Source organism: Acinonyx jubatus, chromosome B4 (genome assembly GCF_027475565.1).
Source record: "Acinonyx jubatus isolate Ajub_Pintada_27869175 chromosome B4, VMU_Ajub_asm_v1.0, whole genome shotgun sequence".
In the NCBI taxonomy this organism is placed as follows: domain Eukaryota; kingdom Metazoa; phylum Chordata; class Mammalia; order Carnivora; family Felidae; genus Acinonyx; species Acinonyx jubatus.
In genome coordinates this window covers 133,996,115-134,017,936 of record NC_069387.1, presented here as the reverse complement: position 1 = coordinate 134,017,936, position 21,822 = coordinate 133,996,115, and the positions used below count along the sequence as shown (strand labels likewise).

The following is a 21,822-nucleotide window of genomic DNA, read 5'->3' as shown; positions in this document are numbered from 1 at the left end:
TATTAAAAGTGGATTTCATTAATCCAGTAAATACACTGAGACTATACCCCACATCTGGCTCTGGCTTCTCTCTGTCAACCCACCTCCCCAAAAGAGAGAGGGGCAGATGCAGGCACATTTTGGGTTGGTTCTGTGCAACTTTCGAAGAGGTCTAGGCCCTGAGATTCTCTAAATATTTTTAAAGATTTTCCCGTTAGATTTCTGACGTTCCTGTGCAAGCTATGGGAATGTCAATAAATCTGCTTCTTATTCCTATAGTGGGTACAGATTCTTGTACATGTATTTCCACGTTCCAGCAGGTTTTATGTTTGTTTGTTTGTTTGTTTGTTTTTCTAAGAAAGTCACCTTATATCCCAAGTTGATGGTTATTTTGTTTCTCATTGAAGTCAGGAAAGACCGAATTCAGACAAAGTGAAGAGGGTTGGAAATATTGGAGAATATTGTTATTACTCAATAATAAACAGCAGGAAAAACCTTTGGAAATAAAACCCATCTTCATAGTATTTTTATGAGTCATATAAAAATCAGCGGTTAACCGGCTCTACTGAATTTTAGAAGTTCCATAAAGCAAAACTCATTCACCCTGATTCTTTGTGATTCCCCATTTAAAAAAAGAAGAAGAAGAATTAAAGAAATGCACAACGTGTACTCTGTTTATGCAGCCTTTATATTAATGAGTTGCTTTACTCTGAAAGCTACTTCTGTTCTTAATAAAATGTCACCGCCTTTTTTGTTTGATTGACCTGATTTAATCAAGAGACACGTAGCATGGGCTCACAGTAGGAATGGCTTGAAAGTATATTAAGAAAGATGTATCAAACTGGCACAGCCAGCGAATATTTTTAGCTCTGAAATTTGAGGTGGAGCTATTATATGTGCTGTTTTTCCCGGAGAAACTTGTCTACCCTGTCAGTTGAGTAGCGGTGACTGGGGATAGTGTTCTGTAGCGAGCTCATCAATTAAACATTTGAAGTTCAGTACATGCCACCATAACCTTTTTGATCAGTTTTTGGAGGGGAAAAATGTGACGAGGTTTTGGTAAAAATAAGCTGGTTGAATAGCGCTTGAAGTGGGTTTCTGTGAATGCAATGCTCGAATTTTTATTCCCTGCAGCTTTCCAAGTCCTATGGAAAGGTTGAAAAAGCCCTGAGTGCAGGGGACCCCTCCAAAAGTGGCTGTGTGTCTTTGAATTACCTAAAGATTGTCTTCGACACCTTTGTGTACCGATTACCAAGGAGGATTTTTATCCAGTTAATGAAGAGGTAAGAGTCCCATTGTTTCCTTGACACTTTTTTTCCCCCCAAACGTCAGCCAGGAGAATACGGCACAGCTTCATTTATTTTTTATTAATGTCTTCTACTTTTTTTTAGTGAAAATTTCAAACACATGCAAAAGTAAAGAGAATAATATAATGAATCCACTAAGGTACTCAGCTTCAACAGTCAACTCATGGTCAATCATTTATCTTCTTGCCCATTTTTCCTTAACCCTGGATATTTTTGAAACAAATACCAGACGTCATATTTCATTGAAAAGATCTCACTATGTCTTTCTAAAAGATAAGGAGTTTTTTTTTTTAATTTTAATGTTTTATTTTTGAGAGAGAGAGAGTACAAGCAGGAGAAGGGACAGAGAGAGAGAGGGAGAGACAGAATCCAAAGCAGGCGAGAGAGAGAGAGAGAGAGAGACAGAATCCAAGGCAGGTGAGAGAGAGAGAGAGAGACAGAATCCAAAGCAGGCTCCAGGCTCTGAGCTGTTAGCACAGAGCCCGACGTGGGGCTCAAACTTGTGAACCGTGAGATCATGACCTGAGCCGAAGCCAGATGCTTAACTGACTGAGCCACCCAGGCGCCCCAAGAAGTCTTTTTAAGAACATGGTGGAAATCCTGGTTTCACACCTAATAGAATTATCAATAATAGTAATACATACCTAGCCAGGGTTCAAATCTAACAGATTGTCCCAGATTTTCTTTTACAGTTTGAGTCAGGAATCCAGATGAGGTCTGTACATTACAATAGATTGATTTGCCACAATTCTTTTTTTTGGTCTGTAGGGTCTCTCTCCATTTGTTAATTTGTTCCCTTATGACGCATTTGTAGAAGTCTGGATTGTTTATTACGTGGAGTTTCTTGCAACTGACATCTGACAACCGACATCTACAGTGACATTAACATGTTCTCCTGTCTCCCTCTCCCACCCTCTCCTGCCCCTAAATGGATAGATACACAGATATCTGTTCATTGTTCTGGCAACAATACTTCATAGGCAGTGGCAGTGAATGTGGACTGGTTGTCTCTCTTTTCGTGGTGTTAGCAGCCATGGTTGAAAGTACTTCTCTCCACGAATTCACTGGGGATTATAAGGTGGTGATATTTCACATCTATCCTTTCTTCTTTTATTGGTTGGAGTGCTTCTGTAATGAAAGCTTTCCCTCTTCAACTACTTGGCGACAGTGAGACACAGCTGGTCTAAAAAGGCACAATGTCCTTGGTCCTTTCCTTTCACTTACCACCTTCCAAAATAGTGAATTGGTTCCTTAGCATACTCCGTAAGCGAGCAGTGAGTGGTTTTTCCTAAGTTACCACAAACTCATGAATGGAAACATATTTGATGTGTTGCAGTTCATCAGTGTTCTCACTGATACTCAGTCGTTCCATCTTGGCCAGCGGGACCTCCTCAGTTGGCTCCCGAGACCTGTTGGTGTGACCCTGATCGTCCCCAGTAGGTCTCTTCCTTTCTGACATGGCAAAATGCTCCTGGCTCTTCTGGGACATCCCTTGCCCTCAACCTGGAATCAGCCATTTCTCTAAGGATCGGGATAATTGGCGGACACCTCGAGTTCTCTGGAAAGGAGAGGCAAGAGAGGAGGAGAAGGAAGAAATACTGTTAAGTGAGGCCAGCTAGACCCATTCTCCACAGCCTCCTCTTTCCTTTTCAGAGGTGAGCCCTGCGTATTGCCACTCTGGCTTCTAGAGTAAAAAGCAAGGTTTGGCCCTAGGAGTGAGTATTCCCATGGCTCAGAAAACAGCTGTTTTTCTGCCTGTACATGGTGATGATTTTTAAGAATTGCTCTGCTGAATAACTAAAAGCCATATAGTCATTTCTTTGTATTTCGTTTTCAAAATTACACAAGTCATAATTTAATGGCAATAATGAAACTGAGGAGCAGAAAGTCACAATACACCTTCTATAACGAATTTACCGTGTTCGTGTTTCCACATTCCCTTCACCTGTATCCACATACATATATCATTTTTACGTGTTTGTAATGAAAGTACCTCTACAGTTTTACATTGTGCTTTTTCAATGGGAATGCCAATTGTAGATACTCATCCTGTTGGGTTCATAGTCTTCCAACTTATCATTTGAATGGAGGCCTATTGAGTCCCTTTCTCTGCCAGATATCGTGGGAGGTGCTAGGAATATGGAAATAAATAACGAGTAGTTGCACAGCAACGGGGTTCAGCAGAGGAATGGCAGCTATGAAGACCACCGTGGACGCTCAGAGTGTACTTGTCAGGATGCCAAGGGCAGCCAGGTTTGCACTGTTGTGACAATCTGTTCTGACCAGGGACCCAGGGATTTTTGAGTCGTGCCCCCTGTCACATTCACCCCGAATTCCCAGTAGAACCGGGCACAAGGGAACAACAGCAAGTGAATACCCAAGTACGATATTTTGAATATCATTTTAACGTTTCTTCATTTTCGAGAGACAGAGACAGAGCGCGAGCGGGGGAGGAGCAGAGAGAGAGGGAGACGCAGAATCCCAAGCAGGCTCCAGGCTCCGAGCTGTCAGCACAGAGCCCGACGCGGGGCTCGAACCCACGGACGGTGAGATCATGCTCTGATCCCAAGTCTGACGCTCAACCGCCTGACGCTCAACGCAGGCGCCCCCTAGTACTGATATTTTGAATTGTAAGTTAGGTTTGTCTTCTGGTGCACATATCTGCCAGTAAAGGTTTGTCCTGTCTTCCTGATCAACTGTTCCCTTTATAATTATGTAGTTATCTTTCTATCCCTCTGGCTTTCATGGTCTATCTTATCTGGTACTAAAATATCCATAACAGTTTTCTTTGGATTAGTATTTGTCCAGTATATCTTGTCTCATTCTTATTGTCACCCTTTGTGTTTTAGGTGTGTTTCTCGTAAAATAGCATATCTGAATCTTAAAAATTCCAAAATGAACCCCTGGGCCTCTTTAGTGGTCAAATGTAGTCTGTTTCCATTTATTGTGACGGGCATGGTTGGATTTTTCCCCTCTACCACTGTGTTGTTTACTGTCTCTGACTTCTCGGCTCTGTGTTTTTCTCTTTCTCTCCTCCATCGTGTTTGTCTCCGTCCAAGTTTTCCTTCTCACACTTGTGTTCCCCTCTGCTGTCTTGAGAATTAAATATTTTATTTCTATTCTTACAGAGGAGGTGACCCTTAAATTTTTAACATGTGTTCTCAACTTAGAAAGCCCAAAGTTCACAATATTTCTACCGTCCTGAATATAACGAGCAGCTTCAACTTACATGTTACCAACGGCTAGTGTTTTCATGCAGCCTTGTTCTGACAACAGCCAAATTAGACATTATTATTGTATTTTTTTATACAATCCATGTTTGTTTAGGCTTTCCCGTGTTTGCCGGTCTGTTTGCTCATCCCTGCTTCTTAAATCTCACCCCTCCTTCAGAATTCAATTTCCTGAAGTATATCCTGTAGTAGTCCTTTAAGTGAGGTGCTGTGAGTGGTGGGTTCAGTCTTGTTTTCAAAAATGTCTATTTTCTACTTACTCTTTAATGAAGATTTTGCAGGGAATACAATCCTTGTCTGAGAGCTATTTTCTTGTAGCACTTCAGAGACGTTCTTCCCGGTCCTCTGGCCTCTAGTGTTGTTGTTGAGAGTCTGCTGTCTAATTACCAGTACTTTCTAAGTGATCTGTTTTTTCTTTTTTCTGGTTGCCTTCAAGATTTTCTATTTTTGTTGCTTTACGGTTTCCCCATGATGTGTCTTGCTAGCGATGTCTGTTTATTTAACCTTCCCAGCCACATGCTGTCTCATGGTGAGGATGAGTATTTTTCATGAATTCTAGAACATTCGTGGCTGTTGTTCTTTGAGGATTGTCTCTACCCCTTTCTCACCGGTCTTTTCTTCTGGAAGTCTCATTAAATATTTGTTGAACCTCCTCCTTCTATTTTTTCCCTCGTCTCCTAGACTCTTTGGCACTTCCCATGTCTTTGTCTGGGCGCCATTCTGACTCTTTTCCTAGATTCTATTTTGGTTCACTAACTCTCTGCCATGCCAGATCTCCTCCCGGTCTTGCACAGTCCAGGTCTCCTATGCCCAAATGAGCATCAAACCCCAGCCTCTTAGTGCCAGCATGAGACCCTGGGGCTTCCTGTAGCACAGCCTGCCCTGTCCGGGTCTGATGCACTCCCTGGGCTCTTGTGGCCATAACTCACATTCCCACTGCACCACAGTCCGTTCCCTCCACGCCTCTAGCACCTGTGCATTTCCCCTTCTTGTTTTCAACTTCCGCCATATGTTTTAAAATAATCTTGTTGATGTATTTATTCCAGTAGTCATTGAAATTTTTGATGTGTTTGTTGATATATTTCTGTGATGAGACCAGGAGGTTTGGGGAGAGATCCACTGTGTTGCCAGAAATCTTACCTTAATGTGTTCATGCTGGCTGGGAAGTTAGAAAAGTCTCCAGAGAGTCAACAGAACTGAATGGGAGCTTTGAGAGGTGAAGAGGAGTTTCCCACACGGGTGGCCGGAGAAAGACATTCCATCCAGAGGAATCAAACAGCACGTCACAGGGACTGGTTTGATGGGGTCACGATCCCTTGTTAGGGCTCTTTAATTTTATATACCAACATGTTTTTAACCATTACACTGCATTTGAGTCTTTAGTCTCTTTTTAGTTTTGCATATGTTTGTTTGTTCATTTGCTCAGCCAGCCCACAGATCGTTCTGGAGCCTGTACTGTGTAACCCGGCACTGTGCTCACTGGGGGCCCAATGGAGAGGAGGATATGACCCCTGCCCTCAAAGAATGTTACTCGCTGGCGGGTGAGACAACATGCGGAGACATACCAGTAGTGGAAGGAAGGGCACAGGGTGACAGGGCTGTGCTGAGAGTGATGGGGAGAACCTTGGACCCTCTGGGACGGCTCTGGAAAGGCCTCTCTGCAAAGGTGAAGTTTAAACAAAGACCTGAGACGTCAGGAGGAGAGCCCTGGGAAGGGCTAACCCATGGACGATGTTCTGGGGCCTGGCAGGAGTTGGCAAGAGGGAGTGAGAGGTGAGGTAGAGGGAAGGCAAGGGCCTGGGAGGGGACTGGGGTCGGGATCATTGCTGAGGGGGTTGAGGACAGGCTTTGAGTCAGATTCAAGGCTAGAGTGTGAATACTTTGGTGCATTTTTATAAGGATTGCCAAATTGCTCTCTGAAAAGATAGTCATGATTTATATTGTCAACATCGTGTGGATGTTCTAGTTTCCTACTCTTTCCAGCATTGAATATTAACATTGTTTTAAAATATTGATAGCTTAAGAGGTATAAAATGGTGCCTCATTATCGTTTTAATTTATATTTCTTGGAGCGATATTGAGCTTGGACATTTCCACGAGCCTGTGTGCTGATTGTATCTCCCCTGACGTGAATTCTCCTCATGTCCTGATTGGTTAATGCCCCACTGATGGTTTTTTAAGTCAATTTTATCACCTTTTTGTTTAACAATTTTTTATAATTAATTAATTATTAAGAGAGAACCCTTTTCTGTCATAAGCAGAATATTTTCTTGTAGATATTTTTCCCAGCTTGCCGCTTCCCTTTCATTTATGTGATACCTCATTGTTTAGAAGTTTACATTTTAATATAATCAAATACATTAATCTTCTTTGGGGATGTCTTCTGTTGCTTAATCTATAAATTCATCATTCTTACTCAGCCTTGAGAAAAACGCTTTCTACTCTGCTTGTTTTTTTTTTTTTTTTTATTCTTTGAAAACAAAACACTTTAATCCATCTTGACCTAAGGTGGGTATCCAAATTAATTTTTTTTTCCCAAATAGATAATCTATTTTACCACCACCACTTGTGAAATAATTCTTTCCCCATTGTTTCTAATGTCTGCTTTGTCAGGCATTCGATTCTCTCCACAATTTGGTTTAACGTGTCCTTCTAGTGTGTTCTATCAGTCTAGCTTTCTCTTGTATGTGGACGTTTCTATCCAGTGCTCGGTCTACACTGACCCATCCAACTGCCCTTTTATTTTCTGTTTTACCTTTAGAAAGGACATTGGGTTCCCTGCACTGTCACATTTATTTCTTGAATTTCATCATTATGTCACCTCCTAGAAAGAGAGAATCTGCAGGATTCTACCATGAAAACATTGGCCCTCACAAAACCGGCTTTAGAGGTGGGACTGGGGACCTGCAGTGAGTGACATTGTTTACTTACCACGACGAGTCCATGATTGTGTTGGGCCAATTCTGTATGGCTTTCGTATCTAAAAAACGAGTGAGAAGTTTACTAAAAAATCGGTACACAAGTGTTCACAGCAGCTCTATTCCTCATTGTCCCAAACTGGAACCAGCCCAGATGTCCCTGAGCAGGTGATTGGGTAGGCAATCCGGTTCATCTATACGCTGGCGTATTTCTCAGCAATAGGAGGGAGTGGATGAATCTCAGAGACATTCGAAGGGAGCTGGTCTCGAAGGTTGCTACTCTAGGATCCTGTCTAGGTGACATTGTGGAAAAGGCGGGACAAGAGGATCGGAGAAGGGGTCAGTGGTTTCCAGGACTCAAGGGGGGGGGAGGCCTGGCTCCAGAAGGGCAGCACGAGGGAGGTTTTGGGGTGGTGGGGCCTTTCTGCATCCTGGGTGCGGCGGTGGTTGTGTGAATCCGTACATGTTAAAACTCCTAAAAGTATATACACCAAAGGAAAAAGTCCATTTCAGTGCATTTTAATTGGCTAAATAAAATTTTTAAATATGTCCTTTAAAAAAAAAAAGGCAAACAACACAGTAAAGAATAAGGCAGGAAGTAAAATAAAATCTAAACCCTCATACTAAAATAGTTTGAAAAATTATTCTTACTATCCAATTCAAGAATGGATAGTATAGGGGGAAGAAGTCATCTTTTTGAATTTGTTGTTTTTTTAAAAAAATACTCAAGATCTAGGGCCTAAATTAAAACCTCTAACATCTTGGTAATAAGACATAAAATCTTGATCCAAATAATATTTTAGAGATTTTAAAAAGCTGTTTTCCTTATATATACATATATATGTATATGTGTATATATATATATATATATATATATATATACACATATACATATGTATATATATACATATACATGTATATATAAGTGTGTGTGTGTGTATATATATATATATATTATTTTTTTTTAACGTAATGGTAGGCTTTAATTGAACAGCTCACTTGACCTTTATTGCTAACATGCTGTGTTTTCAATGTCACCTAGGCTTTTATATAAGACACAGCTGGTAAAAGGTGTTTAAATATGAAGAGTGAGGTTTGAGGGAGAGCCAAGAGGGTGGAATAAACGCGCTGACTTGCTATAACTTTCCTATTCACCACATGCTTCCTCCATCCAACATGTGAGCAGGTTCTCGCTCAGAAACATCTCCTGGTGAGAATTTTCCCATTCACTCTGGTAACATTACTGGCCTGACGGAAGCCATAGAAGCAGACACAATAAGCCATTTAGCCCAAATCACATTAAATGTAGAAGCAACACCCAGTATCGCTTCTCGGCCTTTTGGCTAAGATCAAGTGAAACAATACCCAGTGGTATATTTTCAGTTATCGCCCAACCTCTTTAACCCACACGTCTAGGATCTCTTCCGCCTGTGGGACATTCTGGAAAAGGCAAAACAATAGGAACAGAAGAGAGATCAGTGGTTGCCAGGACTGGAGGGGAGGAGGGTGTGATTCCAGGGGGCAACACAAGGGAGGTTTTAGGGCAAGGGAGCTGAGAAGGGTGGGGATGGTCAGAGGAAGAATATCCAGTGCCAACTACCATTCTGAGCCTCAGCAGACTTTCAGGGATAAAAAAACAAAACAAAACATACCTTGTCCTCTGTAGGGATGAAAACCTTGTATCTCCAAAGCAGGAGCTACTCAAAGTCCCGCTTCCTACCTGAAATCTAAAATGTTAGCTACTGTTAGTGTTAGTTAGTCCCTCACATAAGGAAGTGAGGGAAATAGGAAAACACAAACAACATATAAAAGAGTCTCTAAACTCATATTACTGTAAATGGTCATGAGATCTGAGTTGATAATTATAGTGTCCTCCTTCCATCATCCAGTCTCTGTCCCTGCTACTTTCTCTGCCAACATCTTTGCTGGACAGCGCTGCTCACCTGCTGGGGTCCCCAACCTTCGTTTCACAGGATCTCAGTCTTTGGTGGCCATCTCTTTATTGGGCTGCCTCAGCTGGCTTACTGCACGGAATGTGGTCTATAGAAAAAGCACCCTAACCCCTAGGGATTTCCTCTCAGCTGACTCTGTAGTTGAATCACCAGCAAGGTACCAACCATTCTATCAAGTCTGTTCTGGCGATGGGTTATGTGACAAGACAAGTGTGTTCTGTGGAGCTGAGGTTATTGCCATCCCGTCACCACCATCAAATGAGTCCCTTAGTTACTCTGATGCATGGGACATCACGGTGATGGATAAAACATTCTGGAGGTCCGTGGATGATGGTAATGGAAAAAGCATTTCAGGCAGGGAAGGCAAATTTGTATCTAGGATATGTATGGAGACAAATCACTGCTCCCTCCACGATGGAGGGGCCCCATGTAATCTTTGCCAGGTGACTGGAAAGCCCACCTGGAGAAAGGGACCATATGAGGGTTCAGCGCTGGCCTCTGCCATTGTTGGCAGGCTGAGTACTTAGCTGGGCAGTAGCCAGCTCAGCTTTATGATGAGAAGTCCATATTTTCAGACCAAGGCACAGCCCCTATTCCTGTCTCCACGAGCACATTGGTATGGAAGTCCATGAACAAGCACCAGTTGCCTGGGCAAAGCGACTAACTGTCACCTGCAGGAACAGGTCAACTTTCCTCCTAATAATCCATGTGGGTGCCTCCCAGTGGGGCACTTACGTGGGCCATAAATACCTTTACAAGCTGTGCTGCTTTTCTTTGATGAGTCAACAATTTATACTACAGCCTGGGCCTTCTGCAATCGCTTTTTCTTACTCGACGCCCCACTCAGAACTGCTGGGTTGCCCAAGAACAGCAGAACAGATCAGAAGAGCAGGACAAAATTGTCTCCAAAATCCAGAGACACCCTTCAAGCATATGAGTCTTTTTTGTGTGATGGGTGGTAAGAGACTTATCAACTCGTCTTTCACTTTATTTTTTTTTTATTTTTTAATTTTTTTAATATGAAATTTATTGTCAAATTGGTTTCCATACAACACCCAGTGCTCATCCCAACAGGTGCCCTCCTCAATACCCATCACCCACCCCCCATCAACCCTCAGTTTGTTCTCAGTTTTTAAGAGTCTCTTATGCTTTGGCTCTCTCCCACTCTAACCTCTTTTTTTTTTCTTCCCCTACCCCGTGGTCGTCTAAGTTTCTCAGGATCCACATAAGAGTGAAAACATATGGTATCTGTCTTTCTCTGCCTGACTAATTTCACTTAGCATAACACTCTCCAGTTCCATCCACGTTGCTACAAAAGGCCATGTTTCATTCTTTCTCATTGCCACGTAGTATTCCATTGTGTATATAAACCACAATTTCTTTATCCATTCGTCAGTTGATGGACATTTAGGCTCTTTACATAATTCGGCTATTGTTGAGAGTGCTGCTATAAATGGTCTTTCACTTTAGAGGGACTATTCCAACATGCCTCAGACATCTGGATCCCTAAAAATGTTACCAGAATGGCAGACCCTTAAAGTTTCTTAGGGTTTATCTTCTCCCCCTTTCTGAGGCCTCTGGGATATTTGCTATTTCCTTCTTAGTAGGTGCAGTTAATAAGATATCATCATGCAGTGGGCCAGTGTGGTGTCTATTGCACATCATAACCATACAGAGACTTGGTAAATATCTATAGGACCCTCTGGGCAAGCCTTGCTCAGAGTTCCTTCCCATTATATTATGGCAGGAAGCAGGTGAGTTGACATAGTCCTGAGATAAGGTTGAAGGTATAGTGATCTCCCTGCCATGTAAAGGAAAACTGTTGAAAAGGGAATTGAAAAATTAGCATTTGATATGTCCATAGCTCCATACCAGCTGCCAGGGGCTGTGTTGATTTGCATGTGTGATTGGCATCATCACTCGATTAAATTTGCAATCATCCATAATCATTTTCAAATATCCAAGTAGTTTTTGCATTGGGACACAGTGATTTGGATGGCTTATGGTAGAAATCAACCCCTTGCCCTGTCTTTCTTTTACTCTTTGATGCACCCCGGGGAAGTTATACTTTTTAAACTCTCTGCTGAAGAGTTGGATCTTCTACTTGGTCCTTTCTGCCATCATAGCCCCTTATTTCATGGATCAAAGAACAGATGTGAGGATTTGCAGTGACCAAGAATATTTATTTCTGTTATCTATTCTGAGTCTAGAGAAGTAACCACAGGGGGGTCTGTCACCTTACTGGACCCACTAGGACATGGACTTGGGCTTCCTCTATCCTCCATAGCCTCCAGTCTGACCCAGCAGACCATGTTGGCACTTTGGTTCTCCGTGAATTATCATTAGTTCAGAGCCACTACGTAATAACCCTGAGTGGTCTAGGTATTTTCTTTCCCTTGATGCGTAGCCATTGTGGTAATTGGCTGAAGGATCTTCCGGGCAGGATTTGAAGGAAGATTCTCTGGACCCTCTGGGCAAGGTTTAAAGGAAAATTCTCAGTATATGTGTATAGCTGTATTGCAGGGTTGCTCCTCAAAGGTATCCAGATGGCCCCTTAGTTAAGGGGCTCTGTATCCGTGAATTGGTTTTGGTCCGTGACCTGGGGAAGAGGTCATGAATTCCCACTTTCATGACTCAATTCAGGCTTCTGCCCATCAGACCTGGAATTTTCTGTGCATTCTGTATATATCAGGCAGCACCTTAGTCTTTGCCAAGGACCTTGTGTTCAGTAAGCTAGTGCCAGAAATCCTTGTGCCCTGAAACACCCGAGTGATGCCATGACTTCCTGTGGTAAGCACTCCCCAGGTGTAGCTCCAGAAGAAAGTTTCCCAGCTCCCAACTATAGGACATCTCCTAGCTGTGAGTGTGTTTCACTTAACGTCACGAATATCCGTGAGGGGAATATGTGGGACTTCCTACACTTGCCTTGTTTGCGGAATGATGCCGCCCTAGGTGGTCACAGTGGCACTGTGCATGGGCCACCTCTGTGCTCCACTGCCACTCAGGCCTGTCCATCTCAGGCCCCCATTCCCCTCTCCTAGACCCGTGGTTCTGATTTTCGGTATGATGGCACACTGGAATGGGGCGATAGGCTGTGCAGTGTGGAATGTGTTGCGAGCGATGTGTTAGTGGCTACTAATAAAGTTAAAATATGCAAGTGACTTTGTTTTCTGGCAAAGTACAGCGGTTGTCCCTGAGCTAACACCGCCTTCAGTTACTTGCATGGCCTTGTCTTTGAAGAGAGAAAGGGGCAGGTTACAGCTAATGTTAGAACGTGCCCGTACCTTGGCAGGGTGTGTGCGCGCGCACAACTCACACCGAGTTGGTGAGATGAACCGATTGTTGTGGGAACAGAGGGGAGAGTGAGTACTTCTGGCTGGTGGGCCGGGAGGTGGGTGGGGGCATTTGTCCAGGACACTGGCAGCAGCAGTGTGGATTGGGACTTGGCAAGGCCCTGGCTATGATCTCCTTTCATCCACAAGACAGTTCGAGCCTGTATCTCATGTACTTTGCTTGGTGCATCAGCTTCGCTCCCTCCTCCAGAGTTTCTTTGGCTTTCTGGTGGAGTTTGATTACCTTGGCTGGTTTACTCTGTGGTCCCTTTCTCTTCAGTGACCTCTAAATCTTGACCCTGTAGTTGTTGTCCTCTCTGTGGCCTCTGGTGGGGTGCCCATAATCTCCCTTCAGAGGATCCTTAGCAATGCAGTGTTGGTGGGCTTGGGAAAGAGGATACACAAGTCACTGAAAGTGCTTTTTCGTACCAACACGTATTGTTGCGTCAGAAATAAACAAACCAATGATAAATCGCGATGCATGGGGGCAAACCTACCCCAGATGAGGCATCAGGGAAGACTTCTGGGGGAGCTGGCATTTAACGTGGGTCCTTTATGAAAGCATCAGGCACAAAGAAAGGAAGTCTGCTGTGTCACACACATTCAGAGCATGCCAGTCACATTGTACTTGCTGTGGGACGAAGAGCATCCCAGGCCGACAGAGGCCGGCATGGAATGGGAACTCAATATATTTGAAGACGGGAGGAAGGAGAACAGATTAGGGGACAGCAATGAAGAGTTTAATACTAGGGGCGCCTGGGTGGCTCAGTCGGTTAATTGTTATTGCTTAACCCAGCAGTAACAATTAGAAACCTTGGGATCTACAACAACACGGATGAATCTTAAAAACATGGTAAATGAAGGAAGTAGTCAAGCACAAAAGAGTACACGCTGTATGATTATTCCATTTACGGGAACTCCTAGAAAAGCCAAAACCGGACTGACCGTGACAGAGAGCGATCACTGGTTGCCGGAGCTGAGGTCAGGGGAGGGGCTGGTTCCAAAGGCCAAGAGTAGAATTTTAGGGTCGTGGAGGTATTCCTTAATACTGGCTGCGGCAGTGGTTAGATAAATATATAACTGCCAAAACTCATGAAACTATATACTTAGGAATGAATTTTATTTTATGCAACTTATACTGGGGTAAAAGAAAACATTTTTAAAACACAGAAGATCGTCAAAGGACACGAATGAATCATTCACAGAGAAAGTACATAAAACTTTTAAACATGAAAAACGTGTGAGTGCAACAGCAAAGGACACGCAAATCAAAACAGCAGTGAGGAACTGTGCCTTCGCCTGTCAGATTGGCAAGGATCTGGAAGTGGCGGTGGGAAATGCTGGCAAAAAGCCTCTCACGGACCCTCCCTCATAAGAATAAATTAACACCGGGGCTCCTGGGTGGCTCAGTCGGTTGAGGGTCCGGCTTCGGCTCAGGTCATGATCTCACGGTTTGTGGGTTCGAGCCCCACGTCGGGCTGTGTGCTGACAGCTTAGAGCCTGGAGCCTGCTTCGGATTCTGTGTCTCCCTCTCTCTCTGCTCCCTCCCACCCATGCTCTGTCTCTCTCTCTCTCCTTCAAAACTAAATTTAAAAAAATTTTTTAAAAAAGAATAAATTAACACCTTTATGAAGTACATTTGAGCAATATGTAGTGGAAACCTTAGACACGTCCACACTTTTGACTCAAGAGTTAACAAAACACGTGGCAGCCATTAAAAGTTAATTTCAGGGGCGCCTGGGTGGCGCAGTCGGTTGAGCGTCCGACTTCAGCCAGGTCACGATCTCACGGTCCGTGAGTTTGAGCCCCACGTCAGGCTCTGGGCTGATGGCTCAGAGCCTGGAGCCTGTTTCCGATTCTGTGTCTCCCTCTCTCTCTGCCCCTCCCCCGTTCATGCTCTGTCTCTCTCTGTCCCAAAAATAAATAAACGTTGAAAAAAAAAAAGTTAATTTCGAAGGTTTTTTAATGACATAAAAAATGCTCCTGATAAATACGGTGAGAAAACAGACCGTAACTGATACCTCATACGATCTCAATGATGTTAAGTATGCACGGAGTGTGTGTGCCTGTGCACACAAAGAAATTCTGGAAGGAAATATACTAAAATATCAGTAGCGGTTATCTCTGGCTGTTATAATTATGAGTAATTTATTTTTTTCTTCATGGTTTCCCCTGTTTTCCAGTTTGAGACTGTACACGTTTTATAATCAACATGAATAAACACATGAATGAAACAATTTTCAATAAATCAGCACACACTTTGCCAGAAATCACATGAGCAACCATTATCCAAAGTCACAAAGATATAGCCACGTTTTTTCACTCTTAAAAATGTCCCAGGGCACCTGAGTGGCTCAGTCGGTGAAGCGTCTGACTTTGGCTCAGGTCATGATCTCACGGCTCGTGAGTTTGAGCCTCACGTTGGGCCCTCTGCTGACAGCTTGGAGCCTGGAGCCTGCTTCCAGTTCTGTGTCTCCCTCTCTCTCTGCCCCTCCCCTGCTCGCTCGCTCGCTCTCTCTCTCTCTCAAAAATAAAACATTTTTAAAAAATGTCCCAGTGGCTCTTTTTTTTTTTTTTTTGCCTTAGGCAGCTCTCCCTCTGGATTTCTTTTTTAATGTTTTTATTTATTTTAAGAGAGAGAGAGCAGGGAAGGGGCAGAGAGAGAGGGAGAGAGAGAATCCCAAGCAGGCTGCATGCTGTCAGTGCAGAGCCCAACTCAGGGCTCCATCTCACAAACTGTGAGATCGTGACCTGAACCAAAATCAAAAGTCAGATGCTTGACCGACTCAGTGTTTGTTTACCACAATTTGTTAATCCTCTCAACAGTTAACAGACGTTTGGGTTGTTTTCAGTTTGGGGTCATTATGCAAGATACTTCTGTGAACATTTGCATACAATTCTTTGTGTGGATACATGTTTTCATTTCTCTTGGGTAAATACCTCGTAGTAAAATTGCTGGGTTGTATGAGTGTATGTTTAAATTTATAAGACACTGTCAAACCCTTTTCCAAAGTAACTACCATTTTGTAATTCCGTCAGTGACACGTGAGAACTCCAGGAGCTCGACATCCTCATCAATGCTTAGTATTGCCAGTCTTACTTTTACCCATTCTGGTGGTGTGTAAAGGTATTTCATTCTGATTCAAAATTTTTTCTTAATGTTTATTTTTGAGAGAGAGAGAGAGACAGAGCATGGGTGGGGGAGGGCCAGAGAGAGAGGGAGACACAGAATCTGAAGCAGGCTCCAGGCTCTGAGCTGTCAGCACAGAGCCTGACAAGGGGCTTGAACTCGTGAGCCACGAGATCATGACCTATGCCGAAGTCAGACGCTTAACCAACTGAGCCACCCAGGCACTCCTCATTCTGCTTTTAATTTGCATTTCCCTGATGACTAATGATGTTGAGACTATTTTCATGTGATTATTAGCCATTCATATATATTCTTTTAAAAAGTATATGTACAAATCTTTTGCATGCTTTATTGGTTTGTTTATTTCCCTAATGATTTGCAAGTGTTCTTTATATATTCTAGATATGAGTTTTTTTGTTGGCTACCTATTTTCACATATTTTCTCAGTGTGGCTTGCTTGTCTCTTTGTATTTTGAAGTACAAAAGTTTTTAATTTTGATAAAGCCTGTTTTATCTATTTAAAAATTTGTTATGGGTAGTTTTTAGGGGAGATCCATTTCTGGATGGTTTTTTAGTATGGTGTGCGATAAGGTTGGAGGTTCATTTTGTTTCTATCCAGGTATCCCGTTGTTCCAGGAGTCTTTGTTGAAAAGGCTACTATTTCTCTGATGAATTACTTTGCACCTTTGTTGGAAATCAATTGACTATATAAGTATAAGTAGGTTTCTGGACTCTAGGCTCTTCCATTAATCTATAGGATTATTCTCACATCAATACCACACTGTCTTGATTACTGTAGCTAAATGGTTTAGTCTTGAAATTAGATTGTGCAAGTCCTCTAGACGTGTTCTTCTCTTTCACAATTGTATGACTATTCTAGGGTCTTTGTGTTTTAGAAGCAGTTTGTCAATATATCAAAGGAAAAAAACCTGCTAGGATTTTAATTGCAAATACATTGGGGAGAATTGCCACTTTGACTATATTCGGTTTTCTACTTCATGGACATGGTATAACTTTCCACTTGTTTAGGTGTTTAATTTTCCTAGGCAAGATTTTGTTGCGTATAATTCTCAAATCTTACACATATTATGTTTATTTCTAAGTATTTTTTATTCAATCGTAAATGAATTTTTAAAATTTCATTTTCCAACTATTCATGGCCAGTAATTAGAAATACAGTGATTTTTTTGTGTATTTACTTAGAACACTGTGACCTTACTAAATTCACTGGCTAATTAGTTCAAATATTTTTATTGTAGATTTTCTAGTGTTTCTGAATATAATCATGTTGCCTACAAATAAAAGCAAGCTTACATCTTCCTTTGCAATCGGTATGCCTTTTGTTTCTTTTTCTTGCTTTATTTTACTAAGTAGGACATTAAGTGCAATGCTGAGCCGAAATGGCAAAATTGGACATCTTTGTCTTGTTCTGACCTGATCTTAGGTAGAAAGCATTCCATCTTGTAACATAGTGTGATGTTAGCCATGGGTGTCCTCCAGATGCCCTTTATTAGGTTAAGGGAGTTCCTTTCTATTCCTATTTTGATGAATTCTTTTTTTATCATATGTGTTGAATTTTGTGAAATTCAAATTTCGCAATTCAATTTTCTGCATCTGTTCTGATATTATGTAATTTCCCTCCATTATTCTATTAACATAGTGAATTATATTGATCAACTTTTAGTTCAGCCAATTTACATCCTGGGATTAAATCCCACTTGGTCATAATATATAGTATCCTTTTTATATATTTAATTTTATTTGCTGAAATTTTGTTAAAAATTTTTTGCATCTTTTTTCATGAGTGACATTTGTCTAAAGTTGCCCTTGCTTGTAAAATATTTCTCTTAGTTTGGGATCAGGTTAACATGGGAAAATCTGTTGAGAAATGTTTCCTTCCTCTCTACTTTCTGGCCAACATTATTTATTTTCCTTAAATGTTTGATATAATTCACCTGAGAAGCCATATAGGCCTGAATTTTTCTTTTTAGGACTGTTTTAAGATAAAAAAAAAATTTAAATAGAGAATTATTCAAATTTTCTATTTCTTCTTGGGTCATTTTTGGTAATTTGTGTTTTCTTTTTTTTTTTCAACGTTTATTTATTTTTGGGACAGAGAGAGACAGAGCATGAACGGGGGAGGGGCAGAGAGAGAGGGAGACACAGAATCGGAAACAGGCTCCAGGCTCTGAGCCATCAGCCCAGAGCCTGACGCGGGGCTCGAACTCCCAGACCGCGAGATCGTGACCTGACTGAAGTCGGACGCTTAACCGACTGCGCCACCCAGGCGCCCCGGTAATTTGTGTTTTCAACACATTCCATTTCATCTTAATTGCCAAATGGGTTGACATAAAGGTATATATAATAGTCCCTCATTATCCTTTTTAAACATAACCTTTTACTTCAGAAGTTTTACATTTATATAACTATTGTGGAGATAGTGCAGAGAATTTTCATGTGCCCCACACTCAGCTTCCCCTGTTATTAACATCTTACACTATTAGTATCGTAGATTTTTCCCAATTGATGAACTAATATTGATGTATTATTGTTAACTAGTTAGTCTGTACTTTTTTTATATCTCCTCAGTTTTCCCCTAATATCCTTTTTCCGTTACAGGATATCACGTAGGATACATCCGCCATTACATTTAGTAGTCGTGTGTCCTTAGGCTCCTCTTGGTTCTGACAGTGGCTCAGACTTTCCTTGTTTTTTAACAACCTTTCCTGTTTTGGGGATTATTGGTCAGATATTTTACAGAATGTCCCTCAATTGGGATTTGGCTGATTGGACTGACGTAATGTGTTTTTGGAAGGAAGACCACAGGGGCAAAGTACCATTCTCATTCCATCGTTTCTAGGGTGTAGAGTATTAATATGACTTGCACTGTTGAGGTTGCCCTTGATCATGTGGTTTAAGGTAATGTCCCTTTTGTCAACCTATCTGTGTCTTCATATTAATTGTGCCCTTTTTTGTGACAGCATACATTGGGGTCATAAAGAAGATCCAATTGAAGTGTTTGTTTAGTCCGTTAATATTTAAAGTAATTGTTGATATATTTGGATTTGGATCTCCCTTTTTTGTTTTTTGTTTTTTGTTTTTGTTTTGTTTCCTCTTTTTCTTCCTTCTTCTCAGATATTTGGAACATTTTTTGGAATTCCATTTTAATTTTCTTATAGTCTTTTTAGTTATGCTTTTTTACATAACTTTTCATGGGGACTGTAGTATACATATTTACCTGCTCATCGTTAGCCTGCAACCAGTTGACGCTGTATCACTTCACGTAAAATGCAGAACCCACGTGAGCATATAGGTCGCTGTCCTGCCCCACCGTGCCCTTTATACTGTGGGTATTATATGAATTATACTTATCCATATTACAAATGCCACAAAACAATGTTATTACTGTTTCGCTTTAAAGAACTAGAAATAAATTTAGAAGATAAAAAGCCAAAAAAAATAGCCTCTTGTATTTTTTTTCCGATATTTACCATTTCTGACACTTTTCTCATTCTTTTCTGAAGAGTCGAGGTCTCCATCTGCTATCGTTTCCCAGCAGCCCGAAGAACTTACTTTATCGAGGCACCAGTGTGCTCAAGACGGGTTCCCTTAGCTTTCTTTTATTTAGAAATGTCTTCTTGTACCCTTCATTTTTGAAGGATATTTTCTTAGATGAAAAAGTCTTGGGTGAGTTCTTTTTCTCTCTTGGCCCTTCAGGATGTCGTTCCACTTCCTTCAGCTTCCATGACTTTGGATGAAAAGCCATCTGTTAAAATGTCCCCCGAACGTAATGAGTAATTTTTCTCTTGTTGCATTCAGGATTTACTCTTTGAATTGGACTTCGTCATGTGCCTTGGCATGGCCTTTTTCATGGTATTCTACTTGGTGTTTGTTCAGCATCTTAATCTGTAAATGGATATCTTTAATCAAATTTGGGGACATTTTGGCCTGTCGTCTCCAAATATTCTTTTCTGCCCCATTATTTCTCTCCTCTCCTCCTGTGATTCCAATTGCGTGTATGTCAGACTTTTCTCCCTAGAATGTTCCATCTTCCATGGAAGTTCCAAAAACTTCCATCTGGGTTTTTTAATATGTTCCATAATTGCAGATTCTGCCCTTAACTTTTTGAATATTAAATCATGAAGACTCTAACTCTTGTTATTATTTTTTTGATGAGTATTGTTTCTTTCGTTTTCGCTAGGTGGTTGTCTTGGTTGGACTCAAACTTCATATTCTGTTTCTTGGGTGGCAGCTCTGATCTTAGTTCAGATCTTTTGTGTTCAGCTAAGTATTACGAGAAGGTTCTGATCATGTGAGATTCAGAGCCAGTCAGAAATGTGGTAGGACAGAGCTTGGGGAATCCCTCTCTGGCTCTTTCTCTTCCAGGATTTCCCCCCTCTCTCTAGGGGTCTTGGCTCACCTGGGTTTGGTCTTCTAGTGTTCCAGGCCATAAAGGCTACTTTTTTTTTGGGGGGGGGGGGTACTGGTACCCTTGGCAACCCTCATGCTACAGCACCTAGCACCAAGCTGAAAGCATTGAACATCCTCTTCACAGCTCGACTCCTCTCAGCACGGAGTCCCAACCGGAGTTGGGTTTTGCCGTCCCGACATCTGTTCACCCTGTAGTGCTTTTAGGTAACTGCTTTTGATATTATGCCCAGAGCTTGTTGTGACTATCTATAGGCGGATTAGTCCAGTAGGATTGGACTCCTCCATTACTGGAAGAAGAAATCAGGTTTTAGTATTTTTATATTAATTTGTATAAGTGCTTTATGTTTTAAGAAAATCTGCAATTTGTTATGCATATTTATGTTACATAACTTTACAAGTCTTTTTTTTTTTTTTTTTTTTGGCCTTTTTTTGGGTGGGGGGGCGTCCATTGTGGTGCTTGAACTCATGACCCTGAGATCAAGAACTGAGTTGAGATCTAGAGTCAGATGCTCAACTGACTGAGCCACCCAGGCGCCTCTGGTTTATGGCTCTTAAGTTTTGTTTCAATATTTCTGGCGTACGGAACTTTTTTATGCTGATGGCATTGACTAGGGAAATTTGTGATTTCCCTTCTTAAATGTTACTTAACCCATTCCTATTCAAATACCAGTTGAATATAGATCTAGATTTTCCTTTGCTAGTGGTCCTTGTTTTTACGTTTCACTTCTTCACTTATTTTGAATTTATTTTAGTATAGAGAATGGGGTGAATCTGGTATTTTTCCCAAATATCTAATCTGATATTTTTCCCAAAGAGCAAGTAATTTCCTACACATAGCATATGAAGCTGATTGCATTTAACAGTAGACCCAGTGTTTCCATTATAGAAAATTAATTTCTAACCTGCTGAAATCTAAGGTGGAAATATATAGCGTTAACAAACTCTATCCAGGTTGTGGGCAACGTGAGGAAGGAAGGCCAAGAATGAAAGGCAAAACTTTGTTTTGTATGTGAACAGCAAGGCATTAGGCCACTGTCGCAGTCGCCTTCTTAGATGTTGTCATGTATACACAATGAAAATCAATCTGTCGGTATCTCCCGTTCTCATGAAAACATATATGGTCCTAATAGCAGAAGCATAAATAATAACCATTTATCAAGCATTGGGTGCTATAATCATAACATGACCCAGGTGCTATGCAAGTGTTAAATGCTAATAATACTAATTCTTAGTGACAAATGCTCATAATATTAATCCTTAGTGACAGATGCTAATAATACTAATCCTTCATGATAAACGCTATAAAGGAAGGAGGCAGAGTGCTATGGGACAGGCTAACAGGGCAAAGAGCCCTGGTTATGGACATCGGAGAAGGCTTCCCTGAGAAAGTAATGATTAAGTTGAGCTCGAAAGAGGAGTAGAATTAAGAATGGGACGTATGATGAGGAGTGCGGCATTTGTCAAAGGAAGCAGCAAATATAAGGGACCTTGGGCAAGGAAGAGCATAACCCTGAACTGAAGGGCCACACAACTCCGTGTGTGT

General features: G+C 41.6%; 1 protein-coding gene across 7 annotated transcripts in view; it reads left to right on the top strand.

Moving 5' to 3' along the window:
* EFCAB6 (EF-hand calcium binding domain 6) overlaps positions 1-21,822 on the top strand; it is a 245,050-nt gene that overhangs the window by 87,905 nt on the left and 135,323 nt on the right. For all 7 annotated transcript variants that reach the window (XM_053226905.1, XM_053226903.1, XM_053226901.1 and 4 more), the window contains one exon: positions 1,114-1,262. In XM_053226905.1, coding sequence (XP_053082880.1) covers positions 1,114-1,262 — 149 coding nt within the window. The remainder of the gene's footprint in view (positions 1-1,113; positions 1,263-21,822) is intronic.